Raw genomic sequence first — 26264 nt, 5'->3', positions numbered from 1 at the left:
TAATGAAATTGCAAATAAAAATCCGCTAAAATGGTGTAGTCAAATTTCAAATTACAATTTTGAAAATGCAATTTTTAGAAAGTGGGCATTTTCCTGCCATTTGGTGCCTGCCGGCTGTCCTAGGTCACCTTACTGGGTGTAATTGGCAGATGGACTTTGTGAAATTCTCTCAGATAGTCACTCAATACAGAAATTAGGTGTGCCTGAATGTTCCCTCTGCTGGCATGATGGGGGTAGAACTGGACACAGTCCCACTTGCAACTGAATTGACTGTGCTCTGCCTTCACACAAAAGGGTTTGTCACCACTGCCTTTTCCCTGGAGCCAGGGCAGGGGAGTCAAGAAATTCCAAATACTTCAAAGAGGAACCTCTAAACTTCTACTACTTCAAAGAAGGCACCGGGTATAAAAGTAGGACCCTCCGATCCACTCTTCAGTTCACTTTCTTGACATGCAGAAGAAATCTCAGCATACGGCCTGCTGCTGTGACCTGCTGTATACTCCACAAGACTGCTTTGCTGCATCTGGAAGAACTGCTTTTCTGCCTGGAGCCTGCCTTGAACCTTCAGAGGGCTGCCCTGCAGCTTGAGCCCTGCTTCCTCACCTAAATCCATGACTAACCGGGATGACTCCAAAGGCTAGTTTTCTAGCTTCCTGTTCAGAGACACAGGGAAATAACAGGCTATCATCATCTTGAACCTGCCCCTGGACCCAAACTGATTGAATCCTAACCCCCCCTCAAAGGGGTGCCCCTCCAGTCCAGGACTATGGAGGTGGTGCTAAAGGTGCCTAGAAACCCAAAATTCTAAATGTGGGGCTTGAAAAACTGTTGGCTAAAAACTGCCCTGAAATACTGAGAGAAGACTGAGACCAACCTGCTCGTGTATCTGCCCAAGATGCATGACCAATCAGCCTGGCATTGTGGTAGCTCCCTCTATGTATTTCTCAGCAGCAGCAAATCCTGTTCAGCTGTCCTTTGTCAATGGGATATCTGACCACCTGGAACTTGGGCACAGCCTCCTGCCTCGTCCAGTTGGAGATACTTAACTTCCAAAAAGTGACTAAGTGCAAACGTAGAAACGTTCACTGTGATTTTAGCCAGCAGCCCAGATAGTGGGGTGGGGCGGGAGGGGGCAGCCCACCCCGGGCGGCACGGGTCTTGGGGGCTGTGATATCCCAGTCTCTGCTCTTACCTGCAGCCGTCATGGGTGGCGGTCGCAGGACTCGTCAGCACCTCCTCCTCCCCTGGATCGTATTACATTTGACTGCTGCAACAGGCAGCATAAGGCCTAGCTACGCCACTGCAGCAGTTTCCCAACGACTGTGCTCCCTTCTCTGACATTCTCTGCAACTTTGCCCTGCTGAACTTTTGCTTCTCAGTACTTTTTCTTCAAACTTTCTTTCATGTCTGAAGGTAAACGCTGACCAGGACCAATCCACTTCTTGTAAATGACCCACGCTCCATCGTGGGCGGTGATATTTTTAGACTTCCTCCCCGTCTCACGTGACTAGATGTTCATGGATGGCGAAAAAAAAGACGAATTTTGTTGTACGCGCTGCATCGCTAAATGTGATGCAGCGCGCGCAACACATATTTTTCCTGTACATACCTGAAATCGTTCGTATCCCGCATTTTACAATCCCCCACCCTTCCCCTCCCCTCCCCACGTCACCGCCCGGTGGCACGCCCTACACAGGCCGTGGCTGCATCAGGCTTCCAATGTCATGTTAATTTCTAGAGCAATATGCAGAAAAGCGAAGTATGGATGATCCCATCAATAATACCATTTAAGTTGTCATCAGTGATGTCATAAATGATGTCATAGAATATGTTATCAGTGAAGTAATATGTGAGGTCATAAGCAGTGCATGTTCGAGGTGCAAGTAAAGTTAGTGCTGTTAACTAACACTGGTACATTTCTGTGCTTTTTTTAAAGTTCAAAATGTTAATGTTGTCACTGACAAATTCACCTAACTATAATGTTATCTTATCCTTTGTTTCTTTCAGTGAATTTCCAGGTTTATTTTTTAAAGTAAATAAACATTTTTTTTAGTGTATATATAGTAGAATGACTGAGGAATATGCTCTGGGCTGACAGGTGCACGTAGTAGGGTGTGAGGAGGGATTGGCCTCTCCTTTCAGACCCATCTCCCAGGAAATGGATGTGCATAGCAGGTTGCGAAGAGGGACTGGTCTCTACTTTCAGACCCTTCTCTCAGATGATGTGTGTGCATACTAGGGTGTGTGGATGGACTGGCCTCTTCTTCAAGACCTCTCTCTCAGCTAATGGGTGTGTGTTGTAATATGTGTGGGGAATGACTGATCTCTCCTTTCAGACCTCTCTCGCTCTCAAAAGATGGATGTGTATAGTAAGACATGGGAGGAGACTTAACTCTCTGCTCAGAGCTCTCCTCCAGCTGATGGGTGTAAATTGTAGGTTCGGACAAACACTATCTCCGCTAATACTTCTTCATACAGTGTGTATACCAGAGTGTACTAAAAGATCACCTTCTCCGTCCTACTTTTCACAATCCTTTTCACATGAGAGAGTAACTATAAAAAAAGAATAAACATTCTATTTATCTCAGTACATACATCTCCACACCTCCTCTCAATAATAAGAAGGTGCACAATATCCATTCCTCCTAGTAGAATGTATTCAAAACTCATCTACTCCTTTTTACTAATCACAATTCCAAGAGATTCCCGCAATATTTTATTTTTGTAAAAAAAAAACTATTTAGATTTACTTTCAACACAATACTTATACCTTACAGGTGTCCTCTCAAAATCTAGGGGTACAGGATGCCTTAATGCTGCCTCCTTACACAGCTTTTTTTACTTCATTTCTACAACATGTGCAATTTTTCATAGTAAACAGTAATGGCGGTCATTTCATTTCTAAAACTCTAACAGATAGCCATTCAGAGCACTCAGGAGACTCAAGGGAGCCTCTTGTTCCCATAAGAGTGTGAAAGCTAACGGGAAAAATGGCCCACTTGCCCAATCACAGTGATGTATTTTGAATTTGCGCTCTCGCTGGACACTTACAAGACTCTTGCAAGCCCAACCGTCTAAATATCTATGTTTTTTTACCTTTCATACAATATTTTCAGCTAGATTCAGGAAAATCTGCCCACAATACCACACTCTGACTGAAAAGAGGCATGGTTTTGCAATGACTTACTAAAAATTTTCAATCAACAGAATTCTCAGTGCATGCAGAAACATTAAGTTTGGCCATCTGCCCCGCATATCCCAGCTTCATAAATAAAGTATGGTAAATGTTAGAAATGGGGGACTCTAGTTGGCAATGGTTGCACCATTGTCCAAGTAGGGACCCTTCTTCCTAGTCAGGATAAGGGGGGATACACTTCTAAAATAACCCCTGCTTACCCCTTGGTAGCTTGGCACGAGCAGACAGCCTTATCTCAGAGGCAGTGTATAAAGCATTTATGAACACATACAGTAATACAGTGAAAAACTACAAATGGACACCACACCAGTTTAGAAAAATAAGTAATCTTTATCTAAACACAACAAGACCAAACGACAATGATTCACAAAACAGTTTTGAAAATATGATTCTTAAAAGATAGAAACAGTTCAGTTCCAAGAAAATGTGGGATGTGACACTTTTACACAAAGTACCTTGGATGCGTCGAAAAATGTAAGCAAAAAGGGTTGCAGGGAAGGTGATGCATTGGTTCCTTACACTCGGGGCAGGTGATAAGTCGGTTCCTTGCTCCGGGAGAGGTGATGCGCCAGTTGCTTACCAGAGAGGAGGTGATGGGTCTGTTTCCAATTGTGGGAGGAGGCGATGCGTCGGTTTCTCACTGCGTCCCCCAACGATGCAATAGACTTGGCGCTTCGATGCAATGTGTGACGATCCGGTACGATGTGTCGTTTTCTCCCCAACCGAAACTGTGTCAGAATCGGTGCGGTGATCTCGGAAATCCTAGATCGGTGCACAGGATTCATCGCACAACAGACACTTCAGCCGCGAGCAGGCGATGCGTCGATTCTTCAGCAGTGGCAATGTGTCGGAAAATTCTTCTTGCACCACTATGATGCGTCGGAAATTGACGACTCATCAATTTTCACAGTTCTTGCAGTTTCCAGTACCAAAACAACCTCCAGAAGTCCAGAACACAGCAGGTCAGAACTCCCAGCAATGGAGTTCTGGGGAGACTGGGGGTGAGGTCTTTGTGTCCCTGAGACTTCAGAACAGGAGGCAAGCTCGATTCAAGCCCTTGGAGATCTTCCTCAAGCAGAAGATACAGCAAACAGCAAAGTCCTTTCTCTTTCCTTGGCAGAAAGTAGCCACTGCAGGCCAACCCCTAACAGCAAACAGCACAGCGGCAGTAGTTCTCCTCAGTTTCTCCGGCTCTTCTCCTTGGTAAAGGGTCCTCTTGATTCCCAGAAGTGATCTAAAGTTCTGGGGTCTGGGCCCAAATATTTATGCAGAAAAATCCTTTGTTCTCTGGTAGCAGAGAAGCCCTGTGCTCAGTCAAAACCAGTTATGTTCTCTCTGGTGCAGCTTCCTGGCAGGAGGTGGAGACAGCATTGTGGAAGCAGACCAGGCCCATTGAGGTGAAAGAAAATCTCCTCCCCCTACTCTAAATGCAGCCCGGTTCTATTCAGCCCAGCCCTGACTTATCCATACTCTCTGGAGCCACTGCACACCCCCAGTCCCTGTCACTCCAAAGCCAGACAGTCAATACACATCCTAGCAGAGTCACACTGGATGGCTAACCAAACAATACTTTCTAAAAGAGGTCTTTTCAACCACAGAATGTAAAAATCACCCTCACTAAAAGATGCATTTTAACATTCTGAGTTCAGGCATACCAAACTTTATTCTCATATCTTGTTCCCAGGAGTAGTCATGTTTATAAGAAGTTTAAGCAAACTCCCCAATCTATCATATGGCAACAGGTAGCCCTGCAATTGTGAAAAAGAAATTGACAGTATTTCACTATCAGGACATGCCACACACACCAGGGCATGTCCTACCTTTCACATACACTGCACCCTGCCCACAGGGGTACCTTGGGCCTACCTTAGGGGAGAGGTTAGGGCCTGGCAAGTGGGAGCACTTGCCAAGTCGAGATGGCAGTACCAGACTGCTCACAGGCTCTACAATGGCAGGCCTGAGTTACCTTTACAGGCTGCTTATCTGGGTGGCACTGTAAGTGCTGCAGGCCCACTAACAATATTGGATTTCAGGCCCTGGGCACACACTGTTCACTGTACTAGGGACTGACTAGTTAATCAAATATGCCAATCATGGAATCACCAATCCATAACAATCATTTACAGTGATTACTTTCATATTGGCACTGAACAGCAGTGGCAAAGTGCCCAAAGCATCTAGACCAGCAAAAACAAAACCCAACACACAGCAAAGTAATAGGAGGCAAAGGCAAAAAATATTGGGGAAACCCACACCAATGATGCCAGTTCTAACAGTAAATAATAATATTTTTCATAATCTTACTTTGATTGACACTGTTTCTGAAGGCATCATGTAAAGAAGCCAGTTGCAAATGACACATTTATCATTGGTACAGCTCATTATGATACATTTTCATCATCTGTATTTATTAGTGACGTGTGGATTGTGCATTACCCAGTGCTGTGCTGTGCAGCTTGTGATTCCATGTTATGAGGGACATCAATATGAAACTGAAGGTATCACATTCATTTGAAAATAATTTGTTCAGGGAAATTGTGAATTCAGAAGAAACTTGACACCCTCCATGTGCCTCTTTGACTCCTATCTGACAACTAAACAAAGGCTTGCGGAGGACTTGTGTTGTTAAAGACTGTGATTATCATCAGGATCCCTCTATCCCAGAACACCATTACATTTGAAATTATAGTCTGGTCGGTTCTGATTTTTGAGCCTTTTAATGCACCCTATATTTTCCGGCACTGGGACTCTGTGCTGATTGACACTGCTATTCACTGCAACTGTATGCACGCTCTGGCACTAAACTGGTAATGGTAAAATAGATATTCTCAAAATGATCTATTTAATAGTCCTGTAAGACAAATGCACACGGAGCGGAAAATACATCTATGTGATTTAAATTAACTGTCATATATGTGGGCTGCAGTGTGTATTTACACCACATACATATTATGATGAAAATATTTCTGGCAGGAGCAACCCTGTCTTCTGGCAGGGCTGCAGTTTAAAAGCAATTGTATTGACAGACGGTAGGAGAAAGGGCCTTTGCTATGTAGGAAACGCCTATTTTTATTTATTCACGTCACCCCTTAAATGGTGCTTGTACACCTACAGTACAGAGTTCAAATATATAAAACCAGGACACAATACATATAGGGGTGTGTATGCACTCACAGTGATATAAAAGCCAAAGCCTTGTTCACTGTGTAGGCTTTGCTAGACTTTCCCTCAACAGTCCTAGATGGGATTAAAAGAAATGTGCATGATTTAGGGTTTAGTGGACAGGGTACTCTTTCCCACACATGATGAAGTACCATTTCTGCCAAACCCTAGGGGACTTATTTATGAGAGGATTGCACCACCATAGTGTCACTTTTTGATGCTCCGGTGGTGCAAGACTCTTAATCATATCTATGAGGTGGCAGATAGCCACTCTATGTGGCTTTGCATGGCTTAATTCATATGGAATAAGACAAAGCAGCACAGGTCGCTGCTTTGCCTTACTTTACATCAAGGAGGTATTGCATGGGAGTTGCTGTGGGTTTTCCCACGCAACACCCATGGATTTTGACCCTGCCCAAGAGTTACTTAATCTCTAAAACCTTATGCTTCCCCAGAGCAGGCGTAACGGGAGAACTTTTCATTGTTTCTCCTCGTTTTTTCCTCTTTCCTTGGAAAGAGGAAAACGCCTCTCAGGATTGTTTTTGTGCAGAAAGATGCTCCTTCCTGCACAAAAACAATCCTGCCTGCAACGGATGCATCCTTCCACTATGGTGCAAGTGTGCCTACATTGGCTCTAGGCAGCAAATTGTGCACCATCACAGGGGGAAAGGACAGGAATGCACCATATTTCATAAATACGGTGCATTCCTGCCCTTTCACATTGGCGTAAGGCAACACAGCAAAAAGACTTGCTGCACTGCCCTACACGAATTTCTCATAAATTAGGCCCTTGGTCTGCATGGTGAATTTTAAGTTAGGTAGACCATCAGCTTGCCGATGGCCGCTCTCATCGGAAGCAGCTAATAGACCAAGGGCATCGACCCACCTACACTGTTTAGAGCGGATGGTTTGATGTCCTGTTTTCCCTCTGTTCTGGACAGCTGCCACTTTTGGAGTCTTTTTCTGAAACTCAAAATATTATGATTGATGCATGACTGCCTAAATGTCAGTGCCTAAATATCAGCGGCCACCGACAAAACATTCAGGGCCTTCAGAGGAGCCACCATGAAGGTACCTCCTTTGTAGGCACACAAATCACTGCTGGGCTGGAAGTGATCTCTTAATTTGGTAAGCAGAAATGCAGCCACGGTGGGGAAGTGTATGACGACTGAACCCTGATGAGTGGCAGACCACCCTCCAGAGTCTAAATGACAGCCCTTATGTTGGACCTGACACTTATTGCAGGATCTCCCCCAAGATTTGTGTCTTCTGTTGTTGAAAATATTTTTGTTGGCATTTGGACATTGTGCACTTTTTCCCTGCTAGGTAAAGGGCTCGTGTCCTCTCATCTAAAACATGGTTCAACTGGCATATACCTTATTTTTAAATGTTTGATGTACTTTTAAATCCCTAGTAATTGGTACAAGATGTGCCAAAGCCAATAAATTAAATTCTAATAGTGGACCTGTAGCACTCATTCTGCCACCAACTAATGTAACCTTTTAAAACATGTCTCAGGCCTGCTGCTGCATCCTGTAGTTCTTTTTTTAAACTGCCCCTTTGACCTGGCAAAACCTTTTTTTTATGTTGAGCCTAGAGTCAGCGCGCAAGCGCTGCTCTGGCGAAGGTCTGTGGTAAGTTCAGTTCTGAGAGAATCTTCACCCACTCCCCGCCCTTATTTTTCATTGGCTTGTGTATTTGTCCTTTGTAAATGCTGTCTTCTGATTCATTATGAGGCTTGTTAGTCCATCCTTAGTACAGCCATGCAGCGTCGGATTGGTAACACGGGCACTCGGGCAATGCCCGAGGGGCCGGTGTCCAGTTCCAGCAGTGGGCTACTTTTTTTGAGCAGTCTGGGGGGCAATTTGGCGGTTTCTGCACGTTGTTCCGATGAGCAGCCCAGTGGGTGCCTGAGTGGCCTCAATTACCTCCCTTTTATTAAAGGGCAGAGGTGTCACTCCCTTTCTCTCGCAGGGGCCGGTCCATTTACATATGCATATTGTGCGGGGCTGGGGGCCGGAGCAAAAGTGGCCTCACTTGTTTTCAAGTATGTTTCAACAGTGCAAGCTAGTCCGAGCATGTTTTTTACCACCCACCCCTTTTTTTAATAAAAGTTTGCCGAAACAGCATTTTGCAAAGGCAATATGCAAATGTGGGCCACTTTTTTTATCTTGCCCGGGCCGATTTTTAATCCCAATCCAACCCTGCAGCCATGTCGTCATGTATATCCTCCCATGGCTACTTGCCTCTTTACTTCGTTGTTACATAGGACGTGCTGTATTTTCTCTATTGAGATTCTTCTAAGCACAAGGTCGTGCTTTGCTTACATTTAGTGGGGCATGCCCGCTTTTGTAGCAGCTGGGACAGTGGTGGCCCTTTGTTTCCAATGCCATAGGTCTCGCATTTAAATACGAGACCTATAAAACTGTTAATATATTTTTTTTATGTTTACTTTTCTACGTAGCCGTTGACCGTCAGTGCTTGTTTTAGCTGTCCCTAAGCAGCGCTCGTGCTCACCTGATGGCTGCCTTTTCTCTCTCATTATTATTCACTGCTGTCTATGTAGACTTTTGCCCCTCTCCCCCATGCAGTCCAAGTTGTAAATTCCCCACTCCCCTCCCATGCCTAAGCAAGCTTAACATAGGCGACTTCGCAGCGCCACTCCCGCTGATCCATTTTGTTACCAGCTTTAGTTTGACTGTTAGCATCCCTTATTTACTTTGCCATTGTTTTAATGATCTTCATTTATTTACATTCAATTTTTTTTTTAAATGTACTGTTTTACCAGTGCCAAGACCCGAACCGGGTAGCCCAGGTCTAAAGTCAGCAGCTCTGAAGTTTATGCCACAGCCTCTCTCTTCTCTCTCTTGCTGGGCATAGGTGTCAGTGTATTTATCTGCGACTTTCTTGAAGCAAGCTGCCAACAACAAAGCCTGCTTCCCAGAGCTGTCCTCGTCTCCATTGTGACGCTATCACCCATCCATTCAAACCAAGCTGCAGCTTCCTGAAAGGTCCTGGGGGCCGGGCCATCCGCTAAAAAACTGTAACTCACACTTAGGCCTAGATGTATCAAGATTCCATTTTGCGATTCCTAAATAGCGATTTTTAAGGAATCGCTATATAGAAATCACAAAATGGAATGTATGTAAAAAAATCGCTAATTTTTAGCGATTTCTTATTCTTCCTTATTTGCGAATTCGCATTTTGCGAATTTGCAATTAAGGAATAATTTCCCATGCATTCCTATGGGCCAGAAGGCCTATAGGAATGATTGTGAAATAATTCTCAAATTGCGAATTCGCAATTTGCTAATCGCAAATTGAGAATTATTTCAAGGGTGCAGGGGTGTCTCAAAGACACCCTGCTGCACCCCTGAAATGTACATGTGTGTGCATATGGCGCACATACATGCCCTATGGGCATGTGTGTGCGTCACATGCCACCTTAAAAAATGTCAAATTGTGCATTTTTTAAAGAATTCGCAAATTAACATCAACTACAAGTTGATGTTAATTTGCGATTTCTTAAACAAAATTCGCAATTCAAAAATGCTACATACATAGCATTTAAGGAATCGCAAAAATTGCGATTCCTTAAATGGTATGGCAAAATAAGGAATCGCAAATTTTTGCGATTCCTTAATTTGCGAAATTTTGATGCATGCCAAAACATGCAAAAAGACCGTTTGCAACCCGCAAAGGCCGAAATTCAGCGAATTTCGGCCTTTGCGATTCGCAAAAGGCTTGAAACATCTAGGCCTTAGATTCTAGGTGCTTTTACAAAATGTTTGTACAGATCTATACTGCTTTGAAAGCAAACGTGCTCAAGGCATTTCTTTCTGGATTTCGAAGATGCCAGTGTTTAGGAGAATGTGATTGAAAACTATATGTTAACTATTGCTTATTGTTTTCTCACAGAAAATATGTGAATGTTAAGGCTTTGTGAGAGAACATTTGAGAGGGGCAAGATTCAACCCTTCCACAGCAGATCGGTGACTTTTTGCAACTACTTATAAAATAGAATTATGATCCGTGATTTACCTTCTAATTAACATTTAAGCATCATTCAACAAATAATATGCAAATTGCATAAACTGATATCTCATGTCAGTAAAACTATGTCTGGTCGCGAAGAATAGTTTGAAGTTTAGCAAATATGCCATTGTGTGCAGAGAGTGTTTGCTTCTTTCTCTTAGCTTGAGGTATATGCAGTTTCCCGTTAATTACTGCAACTGAATTTCACGTTCAAACGTAGCTTTTATTAGTACGCAGGCACACTTGTTTGAATGAAAGTTTTGGTATTGCTCATGTATTTTATTATGAAACATACGCGTCGCATGGCACGTACAAAAAGTACATCTAGTCCAGTCTTGTTCGTTGCATTCTGGGACATGCAGGGCTTTAAGTTGGATGAAAAAACGGGGGTGGTGGTCTCTTAAAGGGGCGTGGCCAGTGTAATTTTGGGCGTGGCTTTAAAACACGTACGCTAAAAATCTGTGTTTAGCATAGTGTGCCGCCCGACCTGTATTTTGCTGTTTCTCTCATTGCATCCAGATATATGATACAACAAGTAACATCATAACTACAACAAGGAAGGACTATGGTCTTTGTCAATGGATATTAGTTGAATAAGATAAATAAGCTGCGAGTATGGCTTGTTACATATAATATTGAAAAACTTCTAATAAAGTTCTGGTGACCCTACCACAATTTTTTCTTGTTTTGCGTTTCAGAAAGAGGAGGGAAATCCAGGAAGAAAATGATTATTTAAAGGATTTTCCTTCCCCCACAACACTCACCTGGCATGACATCATGCCGTAACTTCTCCACTAATGAGAAGTGAGCAGCGCACACCGATGTGCCTGCTGTCTCTAAACGGGTCTCTATCAGGCTGTTTTGCGCTCTGGCACTTTTTTACGACTGCAGTGACAGCTGTCACTGCAGTCAGGCAAAAAAACGGACTGCCTGTGCCAGGGCTCAAAACAGAGCCCGATAGAGACCCGTTTCGAGGCCCCCTTTAAAACTGCCGGTGCTCAGACCCCTTGAGACCCGGCCCACTTAAAGCCCTGGGGACATGTAGTTTTTTAATGTAACTAAATGGCCGCGCAAGGTTACAGCCTCCACTGACCCTTCTCTCTATTCCCCGGGCCTCCTCTCTGTTACACTTATGGACTTTTCCAGCTTCCCCCTCGCGCAAAATGTCTGAGGCTTTAGGGCTCTGACAACAACAACATTTATTCCTCATGCAACCATCAGAACTCGCTGCTTTGGGACAGCAAAGACTTTTACCCTAGTTCTGCTGCTCCTTCTGAAACCCCGGACTGCAATTCGATCCACGTCTGGGTGGCTGGCCGCATGGAGAGTGGGAGGTTTGTCGCTGTTTTTGCACTAAAAATCCAAGCGGTGCACTTTTAAGGTGTATGAGATACATTGTACACAAGGCTTCCGTGCTGCTTTTTGGGTTGTGTGCGCTATGAAATCGGTGCCCCGCAGTGTGCTGCCGTTTTAAAGTTTCATTTTGCTCATCTTGTTTTTTTTTACACTTCCACATTACCTAAGTCCCCTCTGTCATTTCGTTTTGTTTGTAGATTTCTCGTTAACTACAAGGTTCGTTGATATAAGTCACTCACAATGCAGCATTAATAAAAAGCTCTGCTAATGTATGTTTCATTAAAAAACAGGAAAGCCAGGCTGGAACTCCCCAAAAAACAAAACTAATAAACAATATCATTTGCAACGCCAATAGCTCTAACTTTCAATGATTCAAAACCGATTGCATTGCAAATGCTTGTTTATACTTATAATTCACTGCTAAAGTAGGCCCTGAAAGCTCATAGGACAGGATGCACTGTGTATTTAAAAAGCAGGACATGTGTACTAAAGATTTATATATCCTAGCAGTGAAAATTCCTATTGTCTTTTTTCAATGTTTGTTGGAACCGGCGCTTTCTGGATGGTCCCTTTCAGGCAGTAGGCACTGCTCCTTTCAAGGGCAGACAATTCTACACACTGAACAACCAGTGCTCACCCTTGGGTAGCTTGGCACTGAGCAGTCAGGTGTTCTTCGGAAGCAATGCATAAAGCAAGAGCAGATCCCCATATATAAATATAGATATATATACATATAACATATATAACCATAAATATTCCGCACAACACAAAAGAGGGACTTCACACATGACGTCGAGAAATGCTGTTTATATTCAACACACACATTAAACAATGAAACATGAATATCATGGACTCTGGGGCATAAATCATACTTGGCAATATTACCAGCAGTGCTATGCCCAAATGTGTTGATCAGATCTCAACAGTATGCACACATGGAAAAAATCGTATTCTAATCCCCACACAGCACCCTCATGCAGTGTGACAGGTTGTCAGCCCCTTGTTCATGCTCATAATCCTAATAATGCAATTTCACATGGCAATAGGGTACTCCCTGGGCTACAATGAAATCTGTAATATGCACATCCACAGAATTATAACACTTTTAGCATTACCGTAGGACGAGGCCATGCGGGTAAACTCCCTGTTGAGAGGTAAAGTACTTCTTGCATGAGAACAACATATAAACCACCAATGCCAACCAGTGTCATGAAGCACAGGCGGTCCACAGACGGTCACTCCCACACACTCACACTCCCTTTGCACTGCTACGCAATGTTACAGGTACGAGCCCAGTCTATATGGGCACTTTCACACACACATGCTAATCACCCGACACCCTAATGTGGTGCGACTGATACAAACCGGTCAATAGATAACACTATGCAGACCTCGTGGCTTCAAGCCTCCCATCACCCTCCAGTTCAACCCCACTGTCCCAGACACCCTAGGTGGAAGTTCACCAGCCCCTCCCTCCGGACACAAGGCCACTTATGGCTTTGGTCACATATCGTCTGGGTCCTTGTAAGCAAGTGGGGACAGACGGTAAGCATAGACAAGAGGTAGACCTAAACAAAGGGTGTCTTGGCGCCACTCAGGAATTTCACCAACAAGTTGTGAAGCAGAAACCGGATAAGAGCAACAATACGTTACAATCAGGGGTCAATCAGGGCCTTCTGGCAACAGCCTAGTTCGCCGAAGCACAGGGGGGGGCGTCACGATGTCTCTTGACCTGCTCTCAAACCTCCTTGGAAGCATCCCTCCAGTCTAGTCAATTCCTCTCACTCCTACCTGTCACCACAAGTCTTTGGAAGGGCCAGATGCGAAGAAGTCAGTTGGTTACCATGATGGCCAGGAGCTGGCCATGGTGGGAGTGCTGCCGGGTGCTGATGTGGCGATGCGATGTGATTTTCATTTTATTTATTTATATGTTTACTTACCTCTAATCAGCTGTAATCAGTAGTTTACTACCCCCCACCCTGCCCCTCCCCCTCCCCACATCAGCGCCCGGCAGCATTCCCACAACGGGCCGCTACTGGTGATGGGTCCTATGAGAGAGTAGTGAATGGTAACAACATACAGAGGAGCCTCTTGGCTTGAGAATGCACCTCCTCTGTTACATGTTGATTCGGGTTGTGCCCTGGCAATATGGGCACAAGATCTGGTGCACGGCGAGATGCATTGAACCACACACTTCATGTTACACGGGGTACAGTTGCCATTCGTGGGGAATGCCCAGATGTGCTCCCTCTACTCTAGTGTAGACTAGTGCCAAATACCATGGCACACAGAAGAGTTTGATGCAAAGAAATGTCCACTTTCCATAAGTGGCATGTCCATGCAAGATATGCCAGGCCCACCGTTCCAATTAGAATGGGTTTGGCCTAGCGAATCCATTAATAGGAAACATCATAAGGCTGCGCCACTGCAAACCGTTATTGCAGCTTGAAATATAGGTGACCCCTTCCCCATGCAATCTTAATCGAAGAGCAAGCCTCATTGGCACGGGAACTCTTGTGGGCCTTCCTTGCTACCTGGGTAATAAACACCCATAGGTGCCTGCCCAACACTTCACAATCCATCCTAGTGAAGGTAAAAGGTCTCCTCCGGATGGACCCTGTTTGCTACGGCCAGCCGGAGTACACCCGGAAGATCTACCAGCCTTTCTGTGGCTGGTTGGACACATGTTTAAGCGAGCAGTCCATGCAAGTATTCACACCAGCCTGCAACAGCAGGTGGGACACATTGGTAAATCACACTAGCGGTGTAAGCGCACACCCAGGCTGCAATGGCAGGCCTGACTGCATTTGTGCCAATCTACGAGAGATTTAAGCACAGGTTACTTTAGTGACTTGTGTGGTCCACTCTGACAAGCATTGTGGTTGTTGCCTGTGTGTGACTTCCACACCTCTGAACCAATACCCCCAGTTTATTCACCTTTATTTCCTGTCTCTACCTGGGAAAGTAGTAGAAAAATGTTTCAAAGATATTTCATGTTTAATTTTAAAATCAGGTTTATAATGAAATCAGATTGGTGAGAACATGAGGGATAGTAACTTCATAAAAATGTACTGTAGAGATGGGTAGCCAAAACTGGCTTAAAACAAGTTATACCACTCATCATACCTCTTTGGATCACACATCCTTGGCTGCAAGGTACAATGAATTTAGCTCAGAGGACAATACCTAACCCCTTTGCTTCGGAAGCACATATTAATGTTAACTACTGACCATTTACATGAGATTAGCTAGCTAGGAATGGACAGGAGCAGTTCACAGAACAAAGAGCAACCTTAGCACTACCACTTTTGATTTGAAGAGTCATGGAGGGCTACTATTCATTTTTAGGACCCCCCTAGAGAGTCTAACACGAGGCACAGTAAGGGGAGAGAACTGGGTTGTTCCCTGTCTGGTGAGAGGAGAGCTTACATAAATAGGGCATCACCAAGGAACCGAAAACAGGGCTGCCTCCTGACCAAACTGTTCTCTTTTATTGAACCAGTAATTCCTGGCTAATTTTACAGTAGCACAAAGAGGAAGTGCTACAAAAGAATGTGGACGGCTGCAAGAAAATACATTGGACTGGGTGGAAGAATCTGCCTAATCACTGAATAGTGAACTGAAAAAAACTGGTGCTCAACCACCATCTCCCAGAACATTTGTGGACTTGTGAAAACTGTACCTGAAGAAGAAGGCCCTGCTGGAAGAACAGGACTAAATGAATTCTGATTGTTCTGGGAGAAAAGGAATTAGTCTCCTAACTCCTACTATAAGAATAAAGGGGCACATGCATCAAAGTTAAGAATTGCGAGTTCTTAAAAGCCATTATTAAGGAATCGCTATTAAAGACTCGCGATTACATGTACATGTAGGTTTTGCAATACAAATTGCGATTCCTACATATTCCTTAATAGCGAATCGCAAATTGCGATTTGCTAATAAGGAATGGTTTACCAATAATTCCTGTGGGCCTAGAGGCCCATAGGAATTAATGGGATTGCGAGTACCAAATAGGTACTCGCAAACTGGCATGCAATTTCATGGGTGCAAGGGGGCCAAAAGGTCACCCTGATGCACCCTCAAAAACAGGTAAGTATGCACATTTGGTGCACTTACATGCTGTAAGGGCATGTGTATGTACCACAATGCACTTTGAAAAATTCATTTTTTTGCATTTGTCAAAGGATTTGCAAATTACCATCAACTTGATCTTGATGCATCGCATTTAGGGAATTGCAATTTGCGATTCCCTAACTGCATTCGCAATTAAGGGAATCACAAAAAATAGCGATTTCCTTAATTGCCAATTGTAAAAAAGATACATGCATCTGAAAAGGCCATTTTGCGATCTCATACGGGTGAATTTTGCGATTCGCACTGTTTGCGATGGCAAAATGGTTTGATGCATTTGCCCCTAAGACTCCTGACCACTACTGGCCTTCAGGGACCGGACCTATTCCCCAAGAGTCAAGTGGCAGACTTTCTGTGTGCATCGTTCAGGGACATAGAAAGAAGTATCCTGACTCCAAGAGGGCCCATCTGACTCTGCAGTGAGAAAGATACCTTACGTGAGTAGATACGTGCTGCAGGACTGACTAGAAGGAACTTTTCCAATAGTTGGAGCCTAAGTCTAAGACTAAGTACATTTTTGACCGGGGTGACCTGGTTGGTGTATACGACTTCCACTCCACCACATTTGGCCTGATATTGTGCAAATACATCCCGACAATGCAATGCCACACCAGTCACCAGATCTTGTGAAATCCATGCAGTCTTGAACAGGGGCCTATCTTGCACAAAGAAAAAGCTAATTCAATGCTACTGAAAGGGTAGGCTTGACTATACTCTTTGGGCTTTTACCACGCCCACTACATAAAGGGAAATTGTTTAGAATATTTACTCATCTCTGCAAAAGATTAAGGGCCTGATTACGATCTTGGTGGATGGGATACTCCGTCACTATCCACTGTATTACAAGTTCCATAAGATGTTATGGAATTGTAATCAGCGGGCGGTATATCTGTCATGTTTGTGATGGAGTAACCCTGAGATCCAAGATCGTATTCCCCTCTGAGGCTCATGTCTCTAGAACTATTGTGTATAAATCATGTGTTCATGCTGAAACCTTTTCTACTATTAAGTTATCATTTTTGTTCAAATAGGATACATTTATATGCATAAATGGACACCCATATGAATTTTTAATGTAGACTAATTGAGTGTTGTATGTGGACAAATTGAGGGTTGTATGTGCTTTCTCTTTTTATTGGGTTAAGTTCTTGTGCTGGAGCTGAAGGAAGCCAATTTTTTACATACTTCTCTATTGATTTCATAAACGTTTAAACTTTGTTGAAGGCCTTCCTCTTAGAGCGAATGAACTGTTACTTACATTCATTCTCGATTTATATGCTACTTTGTCGCTCCTTTCCTTCGTTGTGTCCCAAATCCTAGGAGTCTTTGATGAAGTAAACTTTTTTTGATATGATGATCTGTGGCAGATGTACAATAATTTCAATGTGTGCGCTTTTTGTTAACTTATGTTTTAAGTTGTCTTTTTTTTTCTTTTGCAGTTGGACTTGCTTCTTCCTACAAAAGTGACAGGCATAATTACACAAGGAGCTAAAGATTTTGGACATGTTCAATTTGTAGGTTCCTACAAATTAGCGTTCAGCAACAATGGAGAACACTGGACTATATATCAGGATGAAAAACAAAAAAAGGACAAGGTAATATGGTCTGGTGAATGTGTGTAATTAAACCAAGAGCTAATCCATGAGAATGCAATGCTGTTCAGTATTGATGCCAGTTTACGTTCATAAGTGAAGGAGCAGTCATTATCGTAGATAATTGATTCGCTTACTTAAGTTAAAAATCTTGAATTGGCCAGGGAATAAGTAAGCTGTCTGGATGTCACTATATTTAGTCGATCATCTCTTCCTTGCCCACATTGTATGGTAGAATAACACAGCAGAGGAAGGGAAGTAATAAAAAAAATGTTGTTATGTTGGCTCCAAAACGAAAATTAGTAATGGGAGAGGCACTCCGTGTTTATGAGATTAACTTGCTAGACAATCGTGTCACATTTTAAAAGCGTGCTGCAGAGGAAGACGCAATGCCCATACTGCGCCAGAAAGACAAAACATGGAAGAATCAAGCTAAACAGCTTGCCCTCGGCGCACTGTAGCTATTCCCATCTGGGTTTTATATAGTTGCGCTAAACAATTTTACTTGTAAATTTAAATGAGAAAAAGACACAAAATATGTTTTCAGTCACATTGAATTGTATTATTGATACATAATCACAAATTTGTGTACAAATTTATAAAGGTAGAATGAATAAATTGATTGAGTCATAGTGTTGAAATCACATCTATAAGACTTTCATCTTACAATTTATAACCACAAGTTGTCATGCCCAATGCATTTCGGGCCCCGCTGGCCCTTCGTCGGGGGCATATACCTGAAAAGAGACAATAATCAAATTGTTGCTTCTTACATTGGTCTGACACCGTACAGTTGTGCAGTATGACACAATGAATTTTTAACATGTAAAAGCATACATCAATAATATATTAATGAAAATGAGAAACGAGTTTTGCGAGAAACTCAAATGAGCCATGGTCATAAGCTTACATACACTAAATAAAAGTATACATAATACTACATTGAAATCACACAATGAAAAAATGCTCCAAATAGACATTTAGTTGGTTGAATAACCCTTAATATATAAAAAAACTCACTTGTGTCACCTGAAATAATGCCGATATATGGGGGTGCTGTGAAATGTTTGATTGACCCAGATGGGAATAGCTACAGTGCGCCGAGGGCAAGCTGTTTAGCTTGATTCTTCCATGTTATGTTGGCTCCCCCATAAAAAATCAAAAAGGAAAAGGCAGGTACTTTTATACAAGAAAATAAATAAAACATATGTAGGAAATCCACCTTGTTTGTGTGGTGACCTCAGATCTTTTGCCTATTGCACCCTAGTTTTGCTGGACTTAGAACTCTGTGCACTTTACCATTGCTGAATAGGAGGAAAGTACCTGTGCTTCCCCTTTCAACATGTTGAAATTTGATAAAATCCTGATTGGCGTGATAAAGTTTCCCATAGGGAGATAGTATTTGATGTACAAATACACCCTTGGTATGGGAAGCTAAATGCCAACTGTGGATTGCAACAACTATAGTACCATCCACTACAGTTGCAGTGAAAATATGGCTAGAGCCTAACCTGTGTTGACTGACTTAACTGAGCTTTATTTCTGTTATGCAGACCTGTCAAAATCACCCTTTAGTCCAATAGGAAAACCAAATTGTATGTATTAACTAAATAACCCCTAAGCACACCTCACTGCCCCCAAGGTAGGGTCTATAATATCTCTGAGTGGAAAATAATAACATTAGAAATGTCATGTTCCCTCAGTTACTAAGCACAAACCGATATTGTCACTAGTCAGGCTGTAGATGACACATTGGAAAAGTCAAAATATAGATTATACAATATAATCTATAACATTTTACTTCTACCCACTACAGACTTAATTCAAGCTAATATTTAACTCTGATTTTTATTAACTGGAAATGTAACTTTAGAAAAGCTATCTTTATCTTGCCTGACACTATTTGATGTTAATTTGCATTAGCTCTCCAGCCTTTCCCCAGCCTGTACTTGACCTGAATGATCTGTGAGAGAGGTGTGAAAACTCCGCCAAAGCCGGGGCAACGGCTTAGCAATACAGAGCTGTGAGACCAGACTGGGTGGGACAGGAGCGTAATTAACTTCAATGCAGCCTGCTATGTGGACGGGCAGTAACCCTTTGTCCCACTAGAACTGAGTTTTAGTGACGAAAGTGGAGGTGACTGCTCCTTATCCTGGGCAGACCAGTTTTGCTCAAGGGTAGAAGGGTTTCCCCATCTTGAATTTTGAGATTAGAGAGGACTGTGGGATTGTGTGTAGTAAGGGTACCTATTGAAAAAGTAGTTAGAGTTGTCCCCAGCCAATGTTACTCCCTTGGTTAGTGAGTGCCCAAGAGTCACCCCCACACACTAGATGGTGCCATGCAAAAATGTGCCATCTCCAGGAACCCTCTTCAGAACACTAACTGGATCTGCAGTATATCAGAAGAGGAATGGCCCTACTGTCTTTCACCTGAGAGGAGTCCTGAATGTCTGTACCTGCTTCCTCTTGTAGCCAATACAAGGAAGTGGACATCATGGGTAAATTGGCTGACCTCCAGTCAGGCTATACGGACACCACAAGCTGAAAGATAATTTTTTCCTGAACTGCCCAGCTGACCAGTGGCAAAGGGACCTGGGCTGGACTTTGCTATTGACCTGTGCTTGACACTCTGATCGTCTCTAAGTGCCTTTCCCTGACATCCTGCGGGCCTTAGAAGTGTACTTCTGTGCTTGCTTGGGCATCTAAAGATTATTTGAAAAACTTTAAAAACTTTTCCTCCAGGGCAAGACCCATGGGAAAAAGCATCTGATCAGCAGTGCCAAGGTTTCAGAGTAAAGTTCAGCTTAGCCACACTCAAGACTTCCTGCACCTTAAAGAAATGACTAAGTCCCATCCTACATCAAAGTTCCAGCAGGACCAACTGGCTTTAAGTATCTAGACTACGGTTCCATGGTCGTATTTTTCTTCTAAAAAGTGTCAAAGTTCCTTTTTGCATTGTGACTTAGAAGAAATGTCAACACTTTTCTTCAAAAAAGCGAGAAAGTGGGCCTTGGGAATTTTGCAGAAATTTTTAACTTCCAGAATTTTAATCGGGACCAATCCACTTTGTGTATCCAGCTAGGGCTTAATTGTTGTCAGCCTCAAATTGCACCTCGGTTGTTGTTTATGCTTTCATAGATTATTATTGATGCTTTGTGCTTTTTAGTGCTAGTTCAATGTAAAACTTACAAAAATGTATGTCTCTATTTCCCTTACTGTTTTTGTCTATTTTCATGCCATTTTGTTTATTACATTTACTCTGTTTTCTAATTCTGATGGGGATTTTTATTGCTTCATGTTTCAACTTTATTACTATTTTGGTACTGCATAAATACTTTGTTAGAACTGGGGTCTCTAGTTGGCTGAGGTAGGTACCTTAGACCAAATAGAGACCCTAGCTTCTAAGTCAGGGAAAGGTAGGGCACCTTCTCAGATAGCCCCTGCTCACCCCCTCGGTAGCTTGGCACGAGCAGCCAGGCTTATCTCTAAAGCAAATGTGTGAAATATTTGCAACCACACTCTCAGCAACCCTATGATAACACCACAAATGGACTCCATATGAGTTTCATTAAAAAAAACCAATTATATGTTTATAAAAAAATATATACGATGAGGCCACACGATAAAAACCCAACATATGCGTATTTGCAATATTTAACCCTGACGGTTATGTGGCCAGCAAGCCCTTGTAGGTTCTTGCAGTATTAATGAGCAATTTTTGATGAGCCAATGCAGTCCTAATGCAATGCTATGCAGTTCGTAATGCAAGAATCAGGCACTTCGTAATGTAAAAATAATGCAGTTCGTAATGCGACAATCAGGCAGTTCGTAATGCCAAAAGAAAACAATTCGTAATGCAACAATCAGGCAGTTCGTAATGCAAAAATAATGCAATTCATAATGCAACAATCAGGCAGTTTGTAATGCAAAAACAATGCAATTTGTAATGCAACAATCACGTACTTCGTAATGCAAAAATAACGCAATCCGTAATGCAACAATCATGCACTCCGGCACCGATTGCGGTACTCTGTACGGTCTCTATGCCACTCATACTGACTTCCGGTCAGCTACTGCCAAAATATGTCCCCCAACACTGTTCTGATGGAAAACAAAGTCCAGCTCTACACTCTGGACCCGGTACTGCCAATCCTCAGCAAGTACGGGCCTCGACATGGACTTGAGCAGAGGCTCGCGCTGCAAAGATGGGACAGGCCAATAGCTTTTCTCTAGTAGCCCGCATCCCACCCCAGGCGGTGACACACGCACGCTCGCTGAGCGGTACTGGGCGGTACGATCTCACTCTCCTCTCCTCGCGGCTTGAGCCTCCGATGCGACTTAGTTGTTCTTGGGCAGTGGAACTCGAACCCCCTACGGTGATGGTTCGATGTCTCTCCTTTGCAAAGGCAGGCTCGGGCTGGAGGCAGTTATTTCTAACAGCTCCTATGGGGATGCTGGTCTGGGCTGATGGGAATGACGATCGCAGCACTTCTGGTCACGGTGTCAATCGAAACAGAGAACAAGACTGCTCCGGGACACACCGTCTTGGGGTAATTTCTCACAAAGGTTTCAGGCTGCTACAGGGCACACGCACACAGCATCGCTGAGACTTGCTTGAGCTCCGGGTGCACACGATCACAGGGCAATCTTCACGGAGTTCTCAGGCTGCACAAATCACACGCACACAACATTGTTGAGACTCACTTGGACTCCGGGTGCACACGATCACAGGACAATCCTCACGAAGGTCTCAAGCTGCACGAAGCACACGCACACAGCGTCGCTGAGACTCACTTGGACTCCGGGTACACATGATCAGATCACTGACATAATATCGAATACACAACTGTAGAATTACCAAAATATCGAAGAAAAAATATAGAATGCAAAAATATCGAATTCCTATCTACAAACAGGTAAGTACAAAAACATCAAATCAAAAATATCGTTTTAAAAAATATAGTTAGTCAAAAAATCAATTTTTTTTAAATGTCTTAAAATTATGTTAAAATTAATTAAATAATAAATATAACTAACTAAAACATACATATAACATACACATCGTGCAGGGAGACCAGCTCCAAGTTCCAGATTTGACAGCGCATAAAGCAGGGCAGGTTCTATCATGGATTTCAGCATTTCACTAAGGCTTGATCAAAAGAAAGGGTGCAGGCGCGCCCACTGGGGATTATTTGGAAGAACACTACATCGCCCAGCAGGCCTTGCATTAGGCCACGCCCACTTGGAGCAGGTGATCAGCCACTGAGTGCTCTTCAGCAGCGCCTACAGCCTTTCTGTGCCCGAATACGCCACTGAAGAAAGGATGTTTCCTGAAACGCGTCTGGCGTTATTACTTATGGACATTTTGCTTTCCTGAATGAGCCTGCTGGCAGGCTGTCTTTCATCATTAAAGGGACTGTACTTCAACCTTCGTGTGGCTCCGATTTCTCAAAAGGGTGTTCTGCATAGTTTTTGAATATTAAGCGGCCGTCCCGGTCGCGAGAAGGAGCCCCTCGCAACAACGAGTTCAAGGCGGCACTCTCTGGTGCTGCCTGCCATGAAACGAAGGGGAGCTGGAATCGTGCAGGGAGACCAGCTTCAAGTTCCAGATTTGACAGCGCATAAAGCAGGGCAGGTTTTATCATGGATTTCAGCATTTCACTAAGGCTTGATCAAAAGAAAGGGTGCAGGCGCGCCCACTGGGGATTATTTGGAAGAACACTACATCGCCCAGCAGGCCTTGCATTAGGCCACGCCCACTTGGAGCAGGTGATCAGCCACTGAGTGCTCTTCAGCAGCGCCTACAGCCTTTCTGTGCCACGATACGTCACTGAAGAAAGGATGTTTCCTGAAACGCGTCTGGCGTTATTACTTATGGACATTTTGCTTTCCTGAATGAGCCTGCTGGCAGGCTGTCTTTCATCATTAAAGGGACTGTACTTCAACCTTCGTGTGGCTCCGATTTCTCAAAAGAGTGTTCTGCATAGTTTTTGACTATATATATATATATATATATATATATATTTTAACATATTATTAATTATAAATATACAATATTTTTACCGTAGGATAACGGGAGGGTAACATTTACTATTACCACTCCAATGAGTGCAACAGTAGGGAGAAAGTTGGATAGCATAGGGGTAAAAATTACTATTCCCACTCCAGAGAGTGCAACAGTAGGGAAAGCGTTGGATAGCATAGGGGTAAAAATTACTATTCCCTCTCCAGAGAGTGCAACAGTAGGGAAAGCGTTGGATAGCGGGAGGGTAAAAATTACTATTCCCACTCCAATGAGTGCAACAGTAGGGAAAGCGTTGGATAGCGGGAGGGTAAAAATTACTATTCCCACTCTAGTGAATTTAACAGTAGGAAAGTCATGATTTAATATATTAATAAAAAAAATTAAATATCAATACCAATAAAACATTAATTACAATTGCCAATTTAATATTATGTAATAATGAATCAATTATAAATACAAATACATATTAATTATTAAAATGAGTTACTTATTCATAATTAATTAACAACTAATTAATTTTCAATGACGAAAACTAATTAATAATACAAATTAATACCAATTATTAATTAACAGTATATTAATTATCACTATGTAATTAATTACGATTAAATTACTTCCCACCCTATTCCCCTATAAACTCACAATCCACTACAGAAAATAATTTGATACAATTATCGTAATTATCAATTAATAAATTAAAACAAATCAATTACCAATTAATAAAAAATCATTACCAATTAACAGTTAATTAACAAATTAAAAATCAATACCAATAAATAAATAAAAAGTATTTACTTAATTACAATTCAATTACTTCCCAACCTATTCCCCCATAAACCCACAACCCGCTACAGAAAATAAATTAATAAAATTAACATAATTATCAAGTAATCAACTAATAAAAATGAATTACCAATTAAAACTTAATTAACAATTAATCCAAAATGAATGCCAATAAATAAATACAAATATTTAATTAATTACAATTAAATTACTTCCCACCCTATTCCCCTATAAACCCACAACCCGCTACAGAACTAAAACACAAAATTAAATTAAAAATAATTAGTAATTTCTAAAAATTAATATTTAATTTAATATAATTAAATTACTTCCCACTCTATTCCCCTATAAACCCACAACCCGCTACAGAATTAAATTACGCAAAAATTAAATAACATAAAATTCATTACTTAAAATAATTGCAAAAATAATATACACTTTTCACTTAAATACTAACATACAAAACACTTTAAAAAAATCGATATTGTTAAAAATTCTGTATATTTTAATACCTATATTATATACTTCGATATTTTGACTTTCTAGATTTTAGAAAAATCGATATTATATTACTTACCTTCAATTCGAAATTTTTCACCACTATATTCTGTCCATTCAATATTTTGTCCATTCTATATTTTGACTTCGATATTTTGGTAATTCTATATTTTGAATTCAATATTTTATCTTGTTACCTACACGATTACAGGACAATCCTCACGAAGGACTCAGGCTGCACGAAGCACACCCACACAGCGTCGCTGAGACTCACTTGGACTCTGGGTGCACATGATCACAGGGCGGTTCTTACAAAGGTCTCCGGCTGCAAAAAGCACACGCACACAGCACCGCTGAGACACACTTGGAAACTTTTATGTTTCTGAGTTTCCACAACAGGGAGCCAGCTCTCCTCAGGCCCTTGGGGACAAGTTACTTCAGGACACAGCACACAGCAAAGTCCTTTCAAGCAGGGGGGACACAGAACACAGCAAAGTCCATTTGCCTGTCTTTAGTTAAATCAGCAAACTGCAGGACAGACCCAGAACACACAGCAAGGGTCAGTCATTCTCTTCAGTCGTTCTTCATTGGCAGAGGTTCCTCTTGACAACAAAGTAGTTTCAATCCTTTTCAGTCTTGATCATTCTAACGTTCTGGGGTTTCAACTATCATAGTTATACTCCTACATTTCTTTGAAGTCTTTGTGTTCAGGGGGGCACTGACCCCTGTCTAAACCAGTTCTGGGTGTCTCCCTGTCAGTGACACCTTCTTCCTTTGATAGTGGGGGTCTGGATCTTCAATCACTCAGCAGGAGAAGGCGCCATTGTTTTATGGCAGCAGCCCCGGCCTCTTCACTTCCAAGGGCTACTCCTCCCCCCTACACTCCAGATGCAGGTCAGCCTGCTGCTGTCTCAACTCCTCCCCTGGGTCAAGTCATTCCCCAGAGCCTATCACATTCAAATCCGGACAGTCAATCGACAACCAGGCAAAGACACACAGAATTGTTAGATCCAAAAAAAAGACAGCCACTTCTAAAAGCGCGGTTTCTAAACACACAATTCAAAAACCACCTTCACAAAAAGATGTGTTATTAAATTGTGATTTCAGGCACACTAAACTTCACCTTTCCATCTTAAGCTTATAGGAAGATAGGGTGGAAACATATTACACAGCCTTCCCCATTCTGTCCTATGGGCAAGATGGCCTTGCAACAGTGAACAACGATTTTAGCAGTTTTTCACTGTCAGAACATGGTACACACCTTAGTACATGTCCTACCCTTCACATACACTGCACCCTGCCCAGGGGGGGGTACTTTGGGCCTACCATAGGGGTGTCTGAAGCGCATAAAAAGGGAAGGGTAAGGCCTGGCAAGTGGGGGCGCTTGTCAGGACAACATGGCAGTTTAACAAACTGTGTGCAGGCACTGCAGTGGCAGGCCTGAGTTCTCTCTTTAGGGCTACTAATGTGGGTGCCAAAATTAGTACT

At 42.6% G+C, this 26264-nt stretch overlaps 1 protein-coding gene across 1 annotated transcript in view; it reads left to right on the top strand.

Moving 5' to 3' along the window:
* EDIL3 (EGF like and discoidin domains 3) overlaps window positions 1–26264 on the top strand; it is a 1767398-nt gene that overhangs the window by 1677219 nt on the left and 63915 nt on the right. The window contains exon 11 of the mRNA XM_078675331.1: window positions 17319–17474. Within this exon, the coding sequence (XP_078531457.1) occupies window positions 17319–17474 (156 nt within the window). The remainder of the gene's footprint in view (window positions 1–17318; window positions 17475–26264) is intronic.

The sequence above is a fragment of the Lissotriton helveticus genome, chromosome 2_1, assembly GCF_964261635.1.
Source record: "Lissotriton helveticus chromosome 2_1, aLisHel1.1, whole genome shotgun sequence".
Taxonomy (NCBI): Eukaryota; Metazoa; Chordata; class Amphibia; order Caudata; family Salamandridae; genus Lissotriton; species Lissotriton helveticus.
Note: the sequence above shows the minus strand (reverse complement) of the source record. Positions and strands in the feature narration are given on the sequence as shown.